This window comes from Hoplias malabaricus, chromosome 1, assembly GCF_029633855.1.
Source record: "Hoplias malabaricus isolate fHopMal1 chromosome 1, fHopMal1.hap1, whole genome shotgun sequence".
NCBI lineage: Eukaryota > Metazoa > Chordata > Actinopteri > Characiformes > Erythrinidae > Hoplias > Hoplias malabaricus.
In genome coordinates this window covers 80,779,102-80,801,647 of record NC_089800.1, presented here as the reverse complement: position 1 = coordinate 80,801,647, position 22,546 = coordinate 80,779,102, and the positions used below count along the sequence as shown (strand labels likewise).

The window sequence follows — 22,546 nt, the reverse complement described above, 5'->3', positions numbered from 1 at the left end:
AGTTTTAAACCTGAGATGGGCCATCAGAGGGTAGCTTTGGGGGGACACTTTCCATCACACTGTCCATTTGCTCATACTGGAAACTCAGCAGTCACAGGTAGAACTGTACCACCTGAGACACGGTGAGGTAGGTCTGTACCATCTAACACCCCTTAAGTAGGACTGTACCATCTGAATAACTCTCATGTAGAACTGTATTATCTAAGACACACAGGCCATACAACAGGAAGTGAGGCAGTAGAAAACTATATGAGAGGAGAGTTTTAAATATGATAATAATAATTATACATGTTATTGGCCACAGTGTGCATCTCCTCTGTCAACGTCTTCAGAATAAAAGATGCCAAATAATGTTTTGCCATTGCAAAAGTTTGGTTGTAAGGCATTTGTTGTGGGAAATTGTATATTTTAAATATCATTTTACGATATCGAATTGAAGAAAAGAGGTTATATCTGTGTGTTTGGAGTCGATTCCCGGTTCACAAATGACCGTGATCGATGAATCGATTCCTTTTTAAATAGACTCCCGGCCCCAATAAACGGAACCAATATTCACTTCTGTTTTATGTTCTGCACGGACTGTAATCGACGACGAACGCAGCTCTTGTTGTTGTAACAACGTGGAGTGCATTCAAGGAATTTACAGTTACACCGAGTTTGTTCAGTGAAAGACGTTTACAGAGCAACATTCTCACACTGCGGAATATGTTCGGCATAAACTATTAACCATGCAGGTGTCCAGTGTAAATAACGTGAAGATCTATAACCTGAGCCACGGCAAGTCTCTCCCTGAGGTAAAGTAACACTCTCTCTCTCTCTCTTTCTCTCTCTCTCTCTCTCTCTCTCTCTCTCTCTCTCTCTGTGTATATATATATAATGTGTGTATGTATATATAAGTATGTACACTACACTGTCTCCATTTTTTCTCTCTGCGTCCATGTAAGTCATAAGACACATGTTGTACTATAAACACATGTATTATTATATATTAATTAATAATATAACACATTTGTAAAATAGAACTTAATACATAAATGTGTAAAGTACAGATTTGAGGAAGCATCAAACCAGAAACTATATTTTTAATTGTTATAATGTTACTCTTTCTACTGAAGTGCTTTGAATGTGTCAGTAACAAATATCTAATTTTTCTCCCAGTGGTTATCAGACAGAAAGAAAAGGGCCTTACAGAAGAGAGATGTCGGTGAGTACATGTTTCAAGTCACTGAAAGGACATTTCCTGATGTACAGTCCATTGGTTTACAGTGTGACTCAGTAGTTCTTCTAGTGTTAAGTGCCCTAAAATAAAAAAAATAATCATGACCAATGCATATTATTGAAGTATAAGTGTTTGAAGATTTATATGAACGCATACATTTTTAATCTGCTTATATTCTGTCCCACTTTAGGTTCAGTGTTTTTTAGGAGCACCAGATTACATTAATTGTTTATTTCTAACCTCTTATCTGTTCTCCACAGATGTCCAGAGAAGGATTGAGCTCATTCAGGATTTTGAGATGCCCACTGTGTGCACCTCGATCAAAGTGTCACGGGACGGACAGTACGTTTTAGCTGCAGGTCAGTGACTCACTATCATTCCTGGTTACAGCGGACTTATGACAGCAGAAAGAATCACTTTAACTATTTATTTCCCTGTCATTAATTACTGTAGGGACATACAAACCCAGGATTCGATGCTATGACACCTACCAGTTATCTCTGAAGTTTGAAAGATGTCTAGATTCTGATGGTAAGTCTTTAACTCGTACTTTTAAACTTTAAGTTCTCATTTTTGTATGCTAAAAACGTTTCCACAAGAGTAGTGACTTGCCCATTGTGATTCACCATTACTTACTACGTAACTACATTTAGATTATTGCAAGTTTAATTGAGTTAGGGATGAACTATTTTGGAAATTGTGGGCCATTGCTTGTGTCCAGTATTCTAGAACAAATGCACAAAACTATAAAATTTGGAAGACTGGTGAATCAGCTTAAAGGGTAAATAAAACATATTTCTGTAGAGTTATAAAAGTGGTAGGTTGGCTGATAAAGTTGTCAAAAGGATTTGCTGATAGTTGATTTGTTGATAGGAGAAGGAGGAGGGCCATCATACCCAGCCAGAAACTGAGAGGCCAACTGTCTCTCTCTGGTCATAAATGGCTGAGACATCACTGGATATTTAACCCTGAGGATGCTTATAAATGTATTGTGATTTGCTTTCACAGCAGTCATTTTCTTGCAACATGTAATTATTATGGGCAGCATGGTGGTGCAGCAGGTAGTGTCGCAGTCACACAGCTCCAGGAACCTGGAGGTTGTGGGTTTAAGTCCCACTCCCTTAGTGTGGTGTGTTCTCCCTGTGTCTGAGTGGGTTTCCTCTGGGTGACTGACTGTGAGGAGTTGGTGTGTTCTCTCTGTGTCTGCGTGGGTTTCCTCCGGGTGCTCTGGTTTCCTCCCACAGTCCAAAAACACACGTTGGTAGGTGGATTGGCGACTCAAAAGTGTCCGTAGGTGTGAGTGTGTGAGTGAATGTGTGTTGCCCTGTGAAGAACTGGCGCCCCCTCCAGGGTGTATTCCCGCTATGCACTCAATGATTCCAGGTAGGCTCTGGACCCACCGTGACCCTGAACTGGATAAGCGCTTACAGACAATGAATGAATGTAATTATTATACACAATTATATCAGACCGTTATGACAACCTACTGGTTTCTAAACTCACTGTCCCTTCCCTCAGTCCCACTCTCCATACAGGAGCACTTTGTAGTTCTACAATTACAGACTGTACTCCCTCTGTTGCTCTGTATACATTGTTTGCCCTCTTTCACTCAGTTCTTCCATGGTAAGGACCACCACAGGGCAGGTATGATCTTTGGGTGGTGTGCCATTCTTAACTGTGCAGTGACACCTCGTTCTGGTGGTGTGTTAGTTGGCGTTGTGCTGGTACAACTGGATCTAGACTGTAGTCTTTATACTCCTCTATGTCATTGCTGAGAATAGTCCTTCAACTAAAAATATTCATCCTACAATGCCCTGTGGGCAGCATTCAATGACCCCTTATGAAGAACTAAAGGATGATCAACACAAACTGTGCTGCAACAGATGAGCTACTGTCTCTGACTTTATATCTACACAGTGGGTCAATACACTAGGTGTGTCTAAGAGTGGATAGTGAACAGAGACTGTGTTTAATAACTCCAGCAGCACTGTGGTGTCTGATCAACACTTTAACACATCACTTCCACGTCAGTATCACTACAGCACTGAGAATGATTCACCACGCAAATCGTACCTGCTCTGTATGGGTCCTGACCATTTCAAGAACAGGGTAAACAGGGTAAATGTACCTTTTAATGGTACAACAGTGTTTAAAAGTCCAGTTGTGTTCCCTGAAGGTACATTACATAATGTAGGTACATAATATTAGTAAGTTTTCATTATAGAACTGTGTCAAATAAAAAACGTAATGTAAGTCGTGGAGATGAAATGGAGTGTATGAAATCAACACAATTTTAAAATCTACAATTGTAATAAAATAAGGTACAATTATGTTCCCTAATTAAAGGTACACACATGTACCCTTGAGGGTACCACAACAGTAACATATTTTCTGACAGTCTGTGTGACGGTAGAACTGCAAAGTGCTTCTGTATGGACAGTGAAGCTAAGAGAATGGACAGTGAGTGCAGAAACCGGGGAGGTGGTAGTATCTTTATATGCATGTGTAGTCTGCATGTAGAAAGTAAGTTCTATGTCAATATTTGTGTAATGCCAGTTCTCATAACAGTCCATCAGAAACCTAATGATCAACAGACGTTTATGTCTGGATCAATAGACCGTAGAGTTTGACCTCATTTATTTCACAATAGTGAGATCTTGAGTGTCATATACTGTGCTTGTCATAGAGCCTTGACCAGAACAGAAACCAGATGCCACAGATGTTATCAGCGAACTAGGATGTGATAATGTTTATACAAGCTGTTTTTTTTTCTTTTCAATTTTTTATTTATGATTTTCATTTTCAACAACATAAAGAAACAAAGGTAGACAAATAAACACAAAACAAGTAAATAAAAGTCACAAATACGTAGTAAAAGCAGACAGTCCCATCACAAATTATACAGTCAGAGTTTCATTAGTGGCTCCCATGTGCTTTGGAAGACATCTTGCTTATCTTTTAATATGAGTTTGTTGTTTCAGTTGCAGTGTTTTATTCAGTGTTTGTCTAAACAGATTGAATGTTGGAGGTCTTTGCAGATTTGTAGAAGCTGTTTTGAAAGCATTTACTTCACTAAAGGAAGTATCTGTTTAAAAGGTGAATGAAGCCACAGGAACCTTTGAATCCACTGCTCCAGTTTTAGGATTTGTCCCAGGATCCAATACACATTAGTCATTTTGGATTCTTGTCTTGTACTTTTCCCAGCAGAGTTGTTTGTTACAGCCCGCATAAGTGTTTCCTGAAACATATATCACAGACAATCTCCAATATAGTTAAATGCTTTAGACTTAGCATTAATATATTCCATATATTCCATTCTACAAATGCAAATTTGCATAGTTGGCTTGACTCAGGCTGTCAGTTTGTTAATTGCTGCTATGTTGATGTGGCACACACTACACAGCTGTGAATCTTGTGTTTTGCAGTCTATGGACATAAACGCATGTACGAATGCAGTGACTCAGTAGATTCCTTGAAAGTAGTAGTGCCCAATACGACACTGAGTAACAGCCTCTCATGAGCCTAAGGTCACTATGATCAATGCTAACCTTGGGCTAAAGGGGTATGACACCCACACTCCCAAGCATTGGACTGTGAGGCAGTGGAATTACATCCTGTAGAGTGAAGAAGCTGTTTCATCAGTACCTTCGGTTTGAGATGGAGTGGTGCTTGTGGTCTAGAAACTAATCACACAACATCAGAAACGTATATATTTAATTAAAGTACATTTCTTACTGTAGCAACTCAAATGGCTAAAAAAGATGAACATAAAATAACTGCTGCACATTGAGAAATAACAGTAATAAAAAAAATAATGAGCATGTTTTTATCTAGATTGTCTGAAATCGGCACAGAGGTCATTGAGCCCATAAGCCCTGACTGTCTGCACTGCCCTTGAGCTGTCTGTGCAGAGACAGGGGTGGGGGTTTGAGTGGCTCTTTAGGTGGAAGCGGATCTCTGTCTCAGTGATGGTGTCAGGTGATCAGTCACACTCCAGTGATGCTGAGCACTCCTCTCCATAATGAAAGCCCAACTCAGTGGATGAGTAGCACTGTGCTTAATATTTAAAGAGCATGCAGATGCACAAGCTCATGCTTTCTCGCTTCATCCCCAAGAGCACATTGTACAAGGGTTGGATACAGAGGTGCATTTAGACAACTCAATTTGTTCTGTCTCTATTAGAGTAGCATTCAGTAAATATAGTGCAATAATTTCCCATAAGGGGCTTCACACTGTACCCATTATTTGAAAATGTCTTGCTTGCTGTTTTTAATGCATTTAGACACCCTACAGTCCTGTGTTTTATGCAGAGGACTTAAAGCAGGCGAAGAACTTATGTTTACCAAGGGTTTGTTTCATCATCATTGTCATCACTGTTATGATTGTAGCACCGTTCTTCTCAAGTTGGGGGTGATAAGATGTATTTGCCTGGTGTGAGTGAGAATTCTAGCAGCTGTATTCTGTAAATACTGAAAGCTGTTAAGTGCGTTGACAAGGTATATTTAATTTGTCTAAACTGGATGTTATAAATGCATGAATGTTATTACACAGGTGAAGAAGGGCTGGGAAATCGCTTCGTTTGTGAACACTGTGTGGTCAGACAGACTGAATGGTGCAGCTAGTTAAAGGCATCCTATCTCTGTGACTTGGGTCACCACCTGTGACTCTAAGGGGGAGGAGAACTGTTGGTTTCTTCACTTGTCTTGCTTTGTGTGATTGGTTTTCTGCATTCTGTCCAATTGGAGAGGGAGGGAACTGGCAATAAACATCACAGAAAAAAGCTAAACCTATTTCGACCTCTTTGCTGTAGCAAGGTGTGTAAAAGTGAGATTTTTTGCAAAATATATTTATCCACATGTGTTTACTTACAGTGGTGGCCTTTGACATCTTGTCAGATGACTACTCTAAGGTAAGCAGTTCATCTTTGACCTTAAATGTTTTGGTGTTCTTCCACATAAACATACATTTTAAAATACAAAATCACGTAAACAAGATGAATCGCCATGTCTTCATTTCTACACACAGCTGGTGTTTTTGCACATGGACCGCTACGTGGAGTTCCATTCTCAGCATGGACATTACTACAAGACACGTATCCCTAAATTTGGGCGAGACTTCTCTTACCACTACCCATCCTGTGATCTGTACTTTGTAGGGGCCAGGTAAGAGACCAGAGTCCACTTGCAGAAGTCTTAAGGTGTACACTTAAATATAGTACAGTAAAATGTAAACACACGCACCTGTCAGAAACGGAACAGTTGTTAACCATAATATAACAATAACGTTCTGATTCTTTTTCCAGTTCAGAGATCTACAGACTTAACCTGGAGCAGGGCAGGTTTCTCAACTCCCTGCAGACAGATGCAACGTGAGTAGTTGGACAATAGAGGGCAGAATATGTGCAGCGCTGCACAACAGTTCTTGCTGTTCTGCATAAATCCTATGCAAATTTGTTGTTTGTGTACTAGACCTTTTATTTTTAATAGATGTTTTCTAATGTAATGTATTTTTGAAAAAATATCTTACAAAAGTATATTCATGCAGTGTATTTTGTCTTCATTAACTTCTCACTCAACAGAGAGATAAATGTGTGTGACATCAACCCTGTTCATCACTTGTTTGCTGCAGGGACTTTGGAGGTAGGTGTACAGTACTTTCATATTGCATTTTATGTTAAGATTTATTAAACATATCTTTTTATGCATTAAAAATTATTTTATTTCCTCTTTTATATTTAGTACATGGAAAGGTAAATGTATTATTGCTGTTTATCACTCAAATAGTAGTTGACTTGTTACTAAATTTGCTCCTTTCATGGAGTGTGTGTGTTTTGTTTTTGTTTTTTTTGTAGCAACTAACTTGAATATTATTGAATACATGAATATTATTATTATTTTTTTTACCTTCCGTCCAGTTTTGACATGTTTTTCATATTACAATTTTAAACATGGGCAGCACGGTGGTGCAGCAGGTAGTGTCGCAGTCACACAGCTGGAGGTTGTGAGTTTGAGTCCCGCTCCGTGTTCAGTGGTGGGTCCAGAGCCTACCTGGAATCATTGGGTGCAAGACAGGAACACACCCTGAAGGGCGTGCCAGTCCTTCACAGGGCAACAAACACACACACATTCACTCACACACTCAGACCTACAGACACTTTTGAGTCGCCAATCCACCTACCAACGTGTGTTTTTGGACTGTGGGAGGAAACCGGTGCACCCGGAGGAAACCCACAGGGAGAACACGACACACTCCTCACAGACAGTAACCTGGAGGAAACCCACGCAGACACAGGGAGAACACACCAACTCCTCACAGACAGTCACCCGGAGGAAACCCATGTGGACACAGGGAGAACACACCAAACTCCTCACAGACAGTCACCCGGAGGATACCCACTACCTGCTGCGCCACCGTGCCGCCTACAACAAATACACAAAATAATAAAAAATAATTAAGATATGTGCCCTTCAGTGGCTTGATGAATCTTGCTCAGTTTGCTAGAGTGCCCTCAGCTGAGAATATATAGGGCATTTGCTCATCTGCACTGTAGTTAGCTGATAACATAACTGTGTATTCTGGTTGTGTTGCTTTGTGTAGGGGAAAGTGGAGTGCTGGGATCCTCGTATTCGGAATCGAGTGGCCATTCTGGATTGTGCTCTGAGCAGTGTGACTGAGGGAACAGAGTAAGCCATTTTCTCATGCCCCTAAACCCAACTCTGCATCCTGTTTTCTCATGATTTATAGTCAGTGAACAGAAATTAGGGAAATAAGGGAAAATAATTTTGTTTTACCAAGTCCTAAATGTGATTTCAAGAGAAAATAAGATTAGTTAGCACTCTACCAGCTGGAGGCTGTGGTCTTGATTTAAATTTTGCCATGTGACAGTATCAAACCATCAAAGATTTTACCATACAGTGTACTTTGTCAATGACCTGTTTTATGGTTTGTTAAATGTTTATGGGGGTTACAAAGTTTAAGATGTAGCTATATTTACACTGCAGTGGTAAACATGTCAAACTTTTGCTTTACAGAGTGGATGGCTTGCCTTCTGTCAGTGCACTCAAATTTAATGGATCCCTTGGTATGGCAGTGGGCACTACCACTGGACAGGTCTGTTGCTGGTGGAATATATAATGCTATTAGTCGCAATAATAGAAAATGAAAGGTAGTCTGTTCATTGCAGAAGTGAGGTTTTGGAAAGAACATATTTAATAAATTATTTGGCTATTGGGCTACTGTAAATCTCAGCAGTTAGAAACATGTTTATTTTGGAATTGTTCTTATTTTCTTTAATATATTCTTTAATTGCACTTTTGCAAAAACAGACATAAATTCCTGAGCTTCTCTTCCCACTACCCATCCTTTGTTCAGCTTTTACTAAGCAACACCTATATTTATTTTGAAATAGCTGTATCAGATTAAAAAGATAATAAGAAGATTCAGCCCCCAGTTCAAAAACACTGTAATTTATAAACATTTTCAGAAAAGAATGGCCAGATATGTGAGTCTGGGTGTGTACATAGTAAAAGATCCTCCTGTTTATATCTTCAAACAGAATGCACCCAGAGACTTGTTTCTGAGCATGGATCATGGATGACGTCTTACTTTAGCATCAGTATTTACTGGAAACCTGTGCTCTTGATATCTGAACTATTATAGAAATCCAGCTGGAAAATGAATAGCTATTTACTTGAAAAGTACAAAGAGTAACCACAGCTCTCCCCTCTTCAGGTACTGCTGTATGACCTGCGTTCTTCTAACCCTCTGCTGGTGAAGGACCATTATTATGGCCTGCCCATTCATTCCATCCATTTCTACAAGCAATTGGACCTGGTGCTGTCAGCAGACTCCAAAATCATAAAGATGTGGCACAAAGACAATGTGAGTCAATACCTGCACAACCCTTAGGCCTGGGCCTGGCGTGTACCATTGTATTGTGTTCAAAACAAACATGTGAATATTTTTCTTCTTCTCAACTTCAGGGTAAAATGCATTCCTCCATTGAGCCCTCAACCAACATCAATGATGTTTGTGTTTATCCTGACTCAGGTAAATTACCTTATGATACAACAATACCTTCACCAGGACTGTTTTGATTGGCTGAGTGACCTTGGTGTGATGTATTTTTCATGTGATGTTTCTTGTTAATGTTCAAGTCTACACCATTGCAAACATGACCTCATTTAATGTAGAGTTCCATCATCAGCGATGGAAAGACTATTAACTGAAACACTAATGTTGAAGAATGTTTGTTTACCAAAGAAATGTACTAATTAACCAGTTAAAGATGAAGTTCCCCGAAGGTAGTAGACTCTCATCTGTTGCTGGAATGTGGAATCAACTCTTTGTGTTAATGCTTTGCATATGTCACATATTCTTTAAGAGCAACTACAAAGATGTACACAGTGCATATGAGGGCCATTTCACGCCAGCCAGTGTATTTGTTTGGTTTATATCACCCTTCAGCTTCACTTGAAGGGCAGAGGCTAAGCTTATTGAATTTGAGTGGAAATATATCAAATTAAAAACTGGGAACCAGTTCCTGTCATTTTAACTGTGTTTAGAAAATAAAATCTTCTTCTCTGTTTTCAAGGTATGCTCTTCACTGCCAATGAAGACCCCAAAATGAATACCTTTTACATTCCTGTAAGTGCTCTTATAAAATTTCCATTGCTCAAGTGTTGCATGTGAGTTCTTTATTCTTTTTTTAAAACAAACAGTCTGTTGATAAAGCAAGTGTGTTCAAATAGAAACTGAAATAGACTCAGGACTATTTCTTTTGGTGAACTAAGCTTTAGGCCTACTCTGAAATGTAATGGCTGAGAGGACAATAGATGAGAACTCAATGAAAACACTATGATCAGTCTCGGGACTTTCAAAGAGTTTTGCTGTATTTTTGACTGTATAGCCGTGTGTTTTTGTGTGTGTGTCTGTGTATGTGTGTGTGTATATATATATATATATATATATATATATATATATATATATATACACACACACAGTAATCCTTTGCTACTTCGCGGTTCATCTTTCACTGTTTCGCTACTTCGCGGGTTTTTTCAAGGGGGCTTATGGCTGCTATATTGCGGATATTGAGGGAAAATCTAGGAAAATGGTGAAAGATGAATATACTAGGTGCCTAAAAATATCATTTCCTTATGGTGTGTAAATTAAAAGTGTTTTTTTTATTATTATTATTTACATGTATTAGACTGGGCCTGTAGGTGACAAAATATATCATTTACAAGTATTTCTTACGAACAGTACATGTATTGTTCATGTCCACATCCGAGTGAAATTTACTGACGCTAAATCACAGCTTAGGAATGACTCTGTTAAAGAAACTGGTGGGATATCACATGTAGTTCCAGCTGAAAACATTATAGAATGACTGTTTAATGCAAAGGCTGGGTTGTTAACAGCACAGGGAGGGTTTTAAAAGTCCAAATACTTGTTAAATACGTAAAAATATATATATATTTCGCGGAAATTGGTTTTTCGCAGGTGGTCTTGGAACGCACCCCCCGCGAGAAACGAGGGATCATTGTGTGTTTGTATATATATATAGTAGTATATAGTATATATATCTATATATATAGATATATATATATATATCTGTAGTGATGGAACCTTGTCATTTACCTGAGTTAGAGTGGTGTTCTAGAATTATTCATCCAAAATCAGTAACTGATGTTTACTAATGCTCTTTAGGCTAAATGAGTTTCCAGCACCCAGTGTAAAAGCTTCACAGAAGAGTAGCAGAGACAGTTACTTTAGATAAAGTGAATAAACTATGTATTAGTGTTGCTTTCTGAAGAAGTGTTGGTTGAGTTTGTGGCAGCAAAATGTGGATATAGTGTAGCAGTCGTTTACAATCCTCAGTGCTCAAGCCTGGTTTTGTATTGAAATGCACATAAAATTCTCGTTTGCTTTCATTTCATCGTCTCCACTTTGCATCTGTGTTCTCTCAGGCCTTGGGTCCGGCACCTCGCTGGTGCTCTTTTCTGGATAACCTGACTGAGGAACTGGAAGAGACCCCAGAAAGCACAGTCTATGATGACTACAAGTTTGTCACACGCAAAGATCTAGAAAACCTTGGTAAGTTACACACAGTTGTGTTTTAGTTCCTTATTGATGGATGTGTGTGTGTGTGTGTGTGAGAATATATTCCATATGACAGTAAAATATCTGATGTCTATTAGTATAAACACCCCTGAAAGCGCTGATAAGCAAAGTTTTCTGAAAAGTTTTGTGAAAGCATGACTACATGTTTGCAGCCTCAAGAAAATAACAGTTGCCCTGATACTTGAAAGCCTCAAAGCAAGTGTGATTCATTATATAATCATGCTGAAGATAGGCAGGTTTTTGGTGAATAAAACCGTTACTTAGCTGCTGAGATTAACCTTACTCACACTTACCCCTAATTGTGAAAGCAGCCTTAGTTCTGTAATTGCTGGAATCTGACTAGCTTCAGAGATAAGGTTCCGTCAATGATTAAAAAAAATTATGTATGTTTTTGTGTCTGGAGTAATGAAGTGTAATGAATGATTAGGAGTTCTAGTAGCTTATCTTGGCTGCAAAGTTAAAAACCTCAACAAACCTCTGCAGTAATAGGTGGATTTAGGCTGGGGAAACATGATCTTTGAAGATGAGTTCAGGTTGAGGGAGGGGACAGAAGGTGGGAACCATGAAGGAGAAGATTCAGGAATGCTGCCATCAGCAAGAAAGGAGATCAAATGATGCCAGGGAGCGTAGAGGAAAGGAAGAGAGATGGGGAGGGCCAGGGGGTTCACCACAGCTGTGGAATGCTGGCATTATATAACAGGGCTGTTAAGGAGGGGTGGCTAACTGTCTGCTGTCTCTTCATTTTTTCCCCCCCGCCCTCTTTTTTTTGTGGAAAGGGCAAATTCTGAATATTGAATCAATAAAATACTTATTTTTACAGGTAGATAGAATTGCATTTGGTGAAAATTCAATCCCTCCTCCACTAAGTGTCATTGAATGCCCACCCAAGTGACATGGTTTCATCACGAACTGTTTTCTTTTTACTCCTGGGGATCTCACATTTTAGCAAACCGAAATGCATTTATCCTGCTACAAAATAACTGGAAATAAGAAAATACAAATTGAACCTGTCAATTCAGTGCCACAAATTTAATTTCTAATTTAAATCTTCTAAATTTGGTGTGTGTTATGTTAAAAATTTACATTGTTTAATATAAATAATGCCCAGCACGTCAGCTATTTGTTTTAGGCCCCACCCATTTCTAGTTCAGTAAACAAAACAAGGCATCGTTGTAAGTATAACGTGCATTTATCAACATGCAACATAGTGTGCTGTCCTATTTAGCTTGTCCTTGGCAGTGAACGCGCACACACACACACACACACAAGTACACCTGGGGTGGCTGGCAGCCATCCCCAGCACACAGTTGTTGGGGGTTGGTGCCTTGTTCAAAGGGCAATTCAGCCATGGATTGAGGGTGAGGACAGTGCTGTTCCTTCACTCCCGTGTTGGTGATGGAACCAGTGACTTCCAGTCCCCAGTCCGCTTCTCTAACCTTTAGGCCTAAGCACTAGACTGCCCTCAAATACAATATATATCACTACAAATATGGATGGAAACCTGGCTCAATCCTTACAATGCAGTTCATTATGTAATCAACTTTAAATAGAACAAAAGTGGTAATAATTTGGGTTAAAAGTGCCTTGAATGTATTATGGAGCTTTAGATAAGGAGGCCACCCAAGGCCTTTCCCACTCCACAGGCATCCTGCCAGCCCATGTGTGTTAGAGGCTGTAAATCTCACCCCATCACAGCCCACCCCCCACACACTGCAGGACGCCATCTTATGAGAAGATGTGTGTGGTTTCTGCGTTCAATTTGTCTTTGGTTTTCTCATCCTTTTCTCAGCTACAGCCCAGTGGAGTTTGGGGAAGGGGTGAATAGTTCAGCACCAGCCAAAATATCTAAAGCATCGTTCTGTTCCCCATTTAATGTGTTTCAGGGAACAGATCACTGACAGGTTCATATCCCATTCTCCTGAGTCTTTCAAACCCACATGACATTTTACTAGTGTTAGCTATTAGGTATATTTATTGAGTCCTAAATCTGGGAAGGCAGCATCTGTAATTGTCTTGTGTGTGTGTGGTTTGTTGTACCAACGGAACAGTGAGTGTTTCCGCATGTTTGTGGAATACATCATTAAAGCTAAATTAAAGCCTGGTGAAACTGTCCATCATTGAAAATGTGCTGCATGGTGGGTTTAAATGGCTGGTGTTGCTTTTTGATTTGATTTCCATTCTTCTCTTCCTCAGGGCTAACCCATCTGATTGGCTCTCCTCTATTGAGAGCCTACATGCATGGCTTTTTCATGGACATTCGACTTTACCACAAGGTATGTATGTGTGTAGGTTCTAATAAAGAAGATGTAAAATCTAATTATCAGGGTGATGTTTAATTGCACCAGAGTTTTCTTGTGGAGCAGGAAGGGTGAGTTTTAACTGCCCTGCAATAGTTTGATGAGGAGGCAGAGCGACTTTTAATCACCCTACTGTTGCTTATTAAAAATAATACATATTAATATAATAATTGCATATATGCATGGATTTGGGAAGGTCATATTGTCTGCCAGAACCCTCGTCTGCTTTTCTGAGGTCCACAGTTTTACCCACTTTACCACCCTCCTTATCACATGGCCATTACACAGCGAAAGTCTTATTTAACATAATTTTTATGCCCTGATAATATTTTTTGCATGGGTTGTGTTGCAAATTGTGGTAAAAAATGGGCACTGTGTGAATGACCTATTAACATGAATGAAATCATTGTAATGCCATTGTAATGTCATCATTTCACAGGTTAAGACCATGGCAAATCCATTTGCTTATGATGAATATCGCAAGGACAAGATTCGCCAGAAAATTGAAGAGTCTAGAGCCCAGCGAGTACAGCTTAAGGTGCCAAATCTCTTTTCATTTTTTCATATTTTACCCTATTTGTTATGGTACATTTACCTTTCTAATCTTACCTTTTCTGTCTCTCTCTGCACACTTTTAGAAACTGCCCAAGGTGAATAAAGAGCTTGCCATTAAGCTGATGGAGGAGGGAGAGGATGAACTGAGGGCCAAGAAGAAGAAGTCCAAGGTGAGAAGCCTGTTTGTTTTATACATTGTAATATGAGAAAAGCGAGATTAGTAGTGAATGGATATTCTTTGAATGTGATCAATGCTATAGCCTCACCTGCTGGATTTCTCCTCTGGGTTCCAGGGCACAACCAGCATCCTCAGTGATAATCGTTTCAAAGTGATGTTTGAGAATCCAGATTACCAGGTGGATGAGCAGAGTGAGGAGTTCAGATTGCTCAACCCCATCGTGTCCAAGGTGGGCCAGAAGAGGAGGAAGAAGTTGCAGCAGTTAGCTGAGCAGGAGACCCTTCAAAAGGTACAGTGTTCTGTGAAGGAGATATTTGCTAAAACTTTAAACTACTTATTAATATAGTAGTTTTATTAGTAATATTAACTATCCAGGAAGCAGCACATGTAAACAGATGTAGCTTATGCTATTCACCATAAATCTACACAAATTAAGATGATGTTTATTTGCCCGTTGCTTGTTTAGAGAAGAAACTTTCCAGTTTCGGTCTTGACTGATTTCAGTTGTGCACCCATTGAAGCATTGTTTTTGTTATTTTCATCATGATTTATAAACTATGCATCTTAGTATTTAAGGATAAAAATGGTACTGATTTAGACTGCTGAATGTTTAGATGTGAAACACCTCAAGGAATTGGCTTGTACCTCATTCATGCATTCACTCACTCACTCACTCTCATTTGACAAAAAGCTCCATAAGAGCATACATTCATTGCTCTGCATCAGTCGCATCATGTGTCCTTCTTTATTACCACTACCTTGTATGTGAAAATGTTATCCATAGTATGAAGAAGCTTGAGATGTTTATGTGCCAATGATGAAATTGATTGTATCTTTCTTAATCCTAATTTGACAGGAGGGTGATGAGGAAGAGGAGCTGGAAGGCCGGGCTAGTTCAGAGGAAGAGGAGAGCTCAGATGATGATAAGAGCTGGGTGGAGGAGGTTCGGGAGCAGCGACGCCTCCTATGGGTTGAGGAGAAACAGCGCAGATTTAAAGACAGGAAGCAGCAGGACCGTAACACCAATCTGCAGAGTTCAGATCCTGTCAGCAACACCCAGAAGTCACATGCTCAGGGCCAGAGCCAGCCTCGCTACTACCAGATCAAATCCGGAGAGGAGTTCCGCAGCTTTGGGGATGTGGCACGCAAACAAAGGATGCAAAAGTATGTATCTGAGCCCAAACAATCTTTACGTTTAAGACCAGTGTGTAGCATGATTTTACAGATTAAGTGCCTATTGAATCATCGCACATTGAGTTTTTTAAATATACATATAATTGTTATTTTATTCATAATTTAATACATTTTTTCAGAATCCGTGTGTACTGATAGGTTCACCAGTTCTGAGGTTACTCTCATTTTTTCCCTCTAAGCCTCTGCTTTTTGAAGAGAAGATAATGAACAAGCCCACAGACTTATATAGTATAAAACACCTATGTATATCATGATTTCATTTTATTCATCGCAAAATCTTCACATCAAAAGGGATCCAATATTAACTGCACTTTACAAGTTCTAAGTGGGGAAGTTTGGGTCAGTCAGAAGCACAATAATTTTTTTGTGCTGTAACATTATAACCACAACCATCTGGCCATGTGTGACAATACACTCAGAATTCAAACCACAAAATATGGATGTGGTGGTCTTGGCCCAGAAAAAAAATAGGCTTGGACATCTTCATCAGGAATTATAGAAAATAATCCCAATTTAAATCACAGTCACCCTACTGGCCTGAAAAATGTCCCTCAAATCATTCAGCTGGAGTTGTGCATTGTAGGTTAGGGAAGAAATGTAGAGGTCAGCTCACAGTCAGTTATAATGTACGATGGGAGTTTTAGGGCCACGGCATTGAAAACATTATAAGAAGAAGATTCAGAGAATAAAGAATTCTCAGAATAATCTCGGAATTATTTGCTGACCATATAATGGGGCACAGACACACAGTTTAACTGTGGAATGTAGTGTGTTGCTTAAGTCATACTATGGTATAGACTTCAGGAATAAATCTCAGTTCTCTTCCACATCAGGACCAGATTGTGATTAGTATTTAAACCCTGAATTGGTGCAAGAACCTGTTTATTCAGAAGAGGGCATGTAGTTTCAGAGGACACAATTAATGATCACGAAAAGGAGCACGTGAAACTCCGGCTCCATCGCGTTACGGCTCATGGGCTCGTACAATAAACAAAAGCTTGCACTGACGGGTTTAGTCATCATGGATGCATTTAATATAAAATTCTGTTCACTGTCGGCTTCTTTCACAACTCACTCTATGGCGCACAGACTGAGAGTCTGTCTGTCTACATATCACAATAAATAGTAACCCAAAACAGTGTTTCTCTTAATATTTTGACTATGTATTCTCTGAATTATACTGACCTTTTTTACTCAATTATTTCGAGATTTTTCTCAGAATAATTCCAAGATTATTCTCAGAATTCTGACTTTATTCTGTGAATGTTTTTCAATGCCGTGGCTCTAAAACTCTGTCATAGTAATGAGATTTGTGACTTTATTTACTCTGTTGTGCATCTTTTGTATTTTTGATATTGCGTATATTTATATATTCAGGAGGTCCTCGGGTTATGTCAGTCCAGAGTTACGATATTTCGTGGATATGACACATCTCCCATTTACTGTATAAAGCCTTGTTTCGATTTAAGTGGTTTTGCGTCGTAAACGTCGTAATGTGAACTTCGTGTCTGGTGTGCACAGCGGAAGAATACACGGTTACGCGGCTCGGGACCGAGGAGGATAGGTGTTAGGATAGGACAAGTGCTTACAGTATGTTATTTACGTACCGTGTGTACGTCTGTTCCGACTTACACCCAAAATCGGTTTACGACGCGACGTAGGAACGGATCAACGTCGTAAATCGAGGACCCCCTGTATGTATTTTTTTTTTTGTTAATTGAGAAATAAATGTTGAGACGTATATAAAAATATCTATGACATAAACTAATGACTCTGCAGACACATCTTCTAGCTGTGAAATTAATATTAAAGTGTTATGAATCACTTGGGCACAAATATCTGAATTCAATGAAGGAATACATTTTGTCGATTCTGAAATTAGATTAGTCAGACCAGGGCAGCATACCCTGCGTCAAGGGTTATGTGACTCTGTGGCTGTTGCTTTACTTTGTGCTTGTTTACTTATCTTGTTGTTGAACTTTTTCAAATCTTTTCAAGTCTTTAAAAAGTGTTTTGTTGTGTCTGTACCAGGACATCTCTTGAGGAGCGTCTGAAGCTGGAGGAAAGCTCAGGGATGCTGAATCTTACAGACACAGCCATTGGAAGCAAACAGCTGACGTTCACTCTCAAAAAGGTGAGCAAATTTTTGATAGTTGAAGCAGTTACCCATGTAGTAGGTAAAATATTTTAATTTTCCTCCTCAAGAATAATTAATTCTTTGAATAATAATTAAATATTTTAATCAAGTGTGAAATTTGTCATAATTTCTTAGTTAATAACAGCAAACATAGAGCAATAATTTTTTTTAATAAGTTGTAGTTTAAAGTGCTCTTTCAACAAGAAATAAAGTTTATGAGCCATGTAAGCTCCATGGTAGCAGACACTATTTAGTAAAGTTGCTATAAGAACTTTTCACACAGGTCCATTTTTTTTCCAAAAAAAGCAGATGTGATTTTGAATGCACTGAAAACTGACCTGAATTTCACATTAAGGCTTGGATACACTACACGACTTACAGATTATAAACAGACTGGGTATCTCACACTGCATGACTGTTTTTGATCATATTTATGGAGAAAAATGTCAGGAACACACTCTAAGACTGAGGATAACACATTACATGACCCCAAACTCGTGACACGTTTCCTAGGAGACACGGATAAACATGGACATACAACTCATTGCAGTTATTGCTTTTAAGAAAAAACCTGTAAAAATATCTGAGTCGAGGATGGGGAAAATATGGTCTACACGCCTTAAATGATTTACAAACATTAGATGTACCAGTAGCGTAGGGCGGCATGGTGGCGCAGCAGGTAGTGTCACTGTCACACAGCTCCAGAGACCTGAGGTTGTGGGTTTGAGCCCCACTCCAGGTGACTGACTGTGAGGGGTTTGGTGTGTTCTCCCGACTATCGAAAAACATACGATGGTAGGTGGATTGGCTACGAATGTGGAAGATTGTCCAAATGTGAGTGTGTACCTAGCCGCTGGAATGCCTCACATTGTAGTGCCGGTCCCAAAGCCCGGGTAAACAGGGAGGGTTGCATCAAGAAGGGCACCTGGCATAAAAACCGTGTCAGAACAATGGTGCAGATCGCAGTTGATCCGCTGTGGTGACCCCAGACGGAAGCAGCCAAAAGAAGGAGAAGAAGGAGGTGTAGCAGTAGCATGCTCCACAGTGCTGCACCAGGTGGAATGGAAACAATATCAAAGTAGAAAGAAAGGCTGTAATGGTGTGTTTTGTGTGCTATTGTGCTGTTTCTCTTACAGGTGATACTGGTTATTTGGGGACATATGCATCTAGCCCTGTGTAATGTCTAGTTTTTCATAGTTTTACTATTTAATCTGTCCTCCACTGTAGAGTAGAGCTCCACTGCACTCCACTGACTTGAGTTGGTGAAGCGTTTACACTATGCTGGTTTAATGAGTCAGATCACTACTTGGGGTGATCACCGGCCTTTCACTTCTCTCTCTAAGGCAACACTGCCTATTTCCTGCTCTTTCTCCTTACTCTTCTTTGTCTTATTCTCTCAGCCAGAGGTCACAGGAGCAGGGGGAGATGGTTTGGGAGAGAAGGGGTCAGCTTGTTCTCTGTCTCTCTCTTGGCTTCGATTTCTGCTGAGCTTCTTTTTGGTCAACCAGAATGCCTGACTTATTCACTGGTTTTCTCAAGAAATTCTTTTACAGTTCTGGATGCATTCATTCATCTTTACCCCCACTCTCCACCCCCGTCGTTTTTCACGGGGCCAGCAAGAAGTCCACTGAAAAGCAGTGCAGTGTTTGAATGATGTTATGAAAATCCAAACTTGAATGTTTCAGCAAACCAACGTGGTTCTGGACCCATGTAAATGGTGATATCTGCTGGTAATTTCAGCATGGCAGTATCAGTTGTTCTTGTAGACACAGCATTATTTGGGTAAAGATTTTAGTTCAAGAAATGCTTTTCCAGAGGTTCCAGTTATTTGTGAAGGAAGAACAGAGGGCAGAGCATGGATAGGTCCGTTTGTACGGGTGCGTTTTGCATTTCCATGTATAAGTACTTGGAACATCTTTAGTAACCTTTTCATTTTTTGACCTACATTGTTAAATGATTGTAAATGCATTTAGATACGAGAGACAAATGAAGAAGCAGGAGAATGAAATGAAGGAGGTGCGTCTCTGGAGAGAACATCCTGCACTTTCTCTGGTGCCGAGAGAGATTAGAGATGATTTCAGGACAGGACTGTGTGATTGCATATTTCAAAGCTGCAGACGATGCTCTAATCATGCTGTGGAGTGAATTTAAAGTGAAAGTGGGTTTTTGTGATGATTACCCTGAAAGTGTTTGGAGTCCTGATGCCCATTGTGGCTCACCACTTCATCCATGTGGTGACAGCAAAACAATGGGTTAAGACTCAATAAACACAGGGCAAATTAAAACATCTAACAGTGGCATGCTTACTGGGCGTAATGGGAACAATGACGCAGCCGAGCTTTCATATTCTGAAATTTGTGCCCCTATTCATAACCAGAAAGTATTGCTTACCGATATGAAATTATCACTTTGACTCTGTTTAGTAGATTATGCTGTGAAATGAACTGTTCAGAGCACACGGTGCCTTTGTGCCATGTTATACAGCAATTACGTCTATTTGCTCCATTAGGTTTCTCCTGCTATGCTCTTTTTTTAAAATCTTTTACAATTTAAATTAACTTTAAAATTCTAGATGGTAAAATGGTAATTATCTTCATATTCTCCATTTCTCTCCCAGTCTGAGAAGCAGCGGAGTCAGCAGCAGGCCGAGCGGGAACACCACGAGGAACGCAGGAAGATCAGGAGAGCTGCTGGTCACTTGAACACTCGAGGCCGAGGCCGAGGGAGAGGGAGAGGGAGAGGCCGTTTCTGATCTCAGGACTGTCAGATAGACTGAACATGTTGAGGAGGACAGCAGAATGCTGAAGAAGGAATGCGTGGCTTTTTGAGAGACCGTGAGAAGTTTTTGTTTTTTAAGAAAAAAAAAATGTGGGGGGTTTTATATCTGTGAGGGTGTGCTCATGCATGCTTTTGTGTGAATGAGCCCTCTGACCTTCTACTAGTCTGCTTCTGCCTCCCAGCAGTCTAAACAGAACTGTGTGTGCTGTTAAAGAAGAATGAAATATTTTAGCCACATTTGCAAGTCTAATTTTCCTTTTTTCATGCCGTTATGTCACAACCACACAACTCCAGTTTGTCCCTTTTTTTAATTTAATTTTAGATTTTAATTAAACCATTTACACTGAATATATATTTACTGTTCTGTTGTTAATTTACCAATCTGGGGATACAAGATTTTGCAAGACCAGCGATGACAGACTAAGGGCTACTGTTCTGTCAGGGGCTTTTTCTCAGCATTATCTTTGCTCAGTGATATCATAGCTGACTGTGCTTTGCTAAAAGTAGAGCCAGCAGTTGATAGAAGAGTAACAGGTGAGCATGAGGTAAATATTTCAGGAAGTTGGTCTCACCCCTCCCCCCCCCATCAGCCTTCCACATGGTAGGATCCATGCCATTTTTTTTTTTTTTTTTTCCCTAAGTGCCCTTACCCTCCCAGAGCTGTTCTGGCTTTGCTCCATGTGTATTGGCCTTCAGCGGGAGCTGCTACACCTCTTCCTTTCGAGCTCTTGACCTTCGCAGGCTCGGTTCCTCTCTCCATTCATTCCCAACTGGCCTCACTTAATGTTCAGATGGTTGCAGGGGGGGGCTTTTCTGACCTATGGAAACTAGTTTGAGGCTGTCTTTTCATGCTGACATTATGACTGGCTGCTCTTTGTCAGTGCATTTGTTGTCATCCATGACTCAGTTACAGTTAGCCATTTCAGTATTGGTCACTGGGTGATTTATAAAGGTATATTGAGTGTACGTACTCATTCAGCATAAAACCACCACTTTCTCCTGAAAAAATAGTTTCAAATTAAAGGTTTCAAGCTTTCTGAATGCTAAAAATGGACAGCAGTTTCAGGAATCCAACAGAATCCTGTTGGTTTAAATTTACTCAGGACTAAAGTCAATAATCTAAAAACTATCTTGAGCTTTCAAGGCTGAAAAATAAGGCAGTGGCGTATGCGTTGTCAGAAGGCACTGGGTTATGGTAAGCAGATCCAGTTGGATCCAGTTGAAACCGGTAAGGGACAATGCTTCCAAGGGGGGGACGCTCACAGGGTACCCCAGAGTTGATTGATGTGCTGTTCTTTGTCTTCTCTATAGCAAAGAAAGATGCCCTAAAAACCTGAGCTCTGGGGTTTATTTGAAGATTTTTGTGGAATAACTGTACACCAATGTACAATCACCCATTGTTTGTGTACAGGCTTTTGATGCCCTTCAGTCACTAGAAGTGACTTGGGCTGCCTGCTGATCCATGACCTGCCACTTCTTAATAAAATGTCGGGTAAATAATAAGAACTATTTTATTAATCGACTGGAGATAGACACATTTATCACAGCTGATGAAATAACTAGTGTGTATCTCCGACATGGTAACTTCACTGGAGAAACTAATGAATTTATATGAACAATTATAATTTTGGAGTTCTTCTATTGCTTCACTCGCCTTGAAATCGTAACAAACTGTAAAGGGACATTTTGAAAGGGTGTTAAATTAGAGAACATTTGAAAAATAACAAAGATGTTCTGAAAATCAAATGTTAAACATTGTGAACGTCTGTGTTTTTACAGAGGGATACAGTATATATATATCAGGCATAAAATATGTATCACCTTCGTGGCTGAGCATTACCGCTTTGAATCTGTAGTGTCCCAAAACAGAGGATTAATACAGCATGAGTTTCTGAACCTAAGGGAACATTCCAGTCAACTCTCCATGCAGGACATTTGCAGGTGAGTGCTGGAGGGGTAGGTGGAGATGTATGCAGTAATAAGATCGCTATACCGCAGGGTAATGGTGAAGAGGAAGCTGAGCCATAATGCGAAGCTCTCAATTTACCGGCCAATCTCTGTCC

At 39.8% G+C, this 22,546-nt stretch overlaps 1 protein-coding gene across 1 annotated transcript; it reads left to right on the top strand.

Moving 5' to 3' along the window:
* The first annotated feature begins 562 nt into the window (after positions 1–562).
* nol10 (nucleolar protein 10) lies at positions 563–20,836 on the top strand. The gene is made up of 21 exons (XM_066684758.1): positions 563–794; positions 1,159–1,204; positions 1,480–1,578; positions 1,673–1,750; positions 6,091–6,128; positions 6,245–6,381; positions 6,522–6,587; positions 6,798–6,858; positions 7,817–7,902; positions 8,251–8,329; positions 8,951–9,100; positions 9,202–9,268; positions 9,813–9,865; positions 11,191–11,317; positions 13,538–13,617; positions 14,081–14,179; positions 14,280–14,366; positions 14,490–14,663; positions 15,231–15,538; positions 17,600–17,702; positions 20,323–20,836. Exons 1-21 carry the CDS (start codon positions 729–731, stop codon positions 20,455–20,457), a joined length of 2,139 nt encoding a protein of 712 aa, XP_066540855.1. The 5' UTR covers positions 563–728; the 3' UTR covers positions 20,458–20,836.
* Positions 20,837–22,546: the final 1,710 nt, after the last annotated feature.

Excerpts from the sequence above, each read along its gene's own strand:
- nol10 (XM_066684758.1), top strand. The coding sequence starts at position 729 with ATGCAGGTGTCCAGTGTAAATAACGTGAAGATCTATAACCTGAGCCAC. Across the intron at positions 9,101-9,201 it reads AGATGTGGCACAAAGACAAT|GGTAAAATGCATTCCTCCAT; the intron begins GTGAGTCAATAC and ends TCTCAACTTCAG. Across the intron at positions 15,539-17,599 it reads CGCAAACAAAGGATGCAAAA|GACATCTCTTGAGGAGCGTC; the intron begins GTATGTATCTGA and ends TGTCTGTACCAG.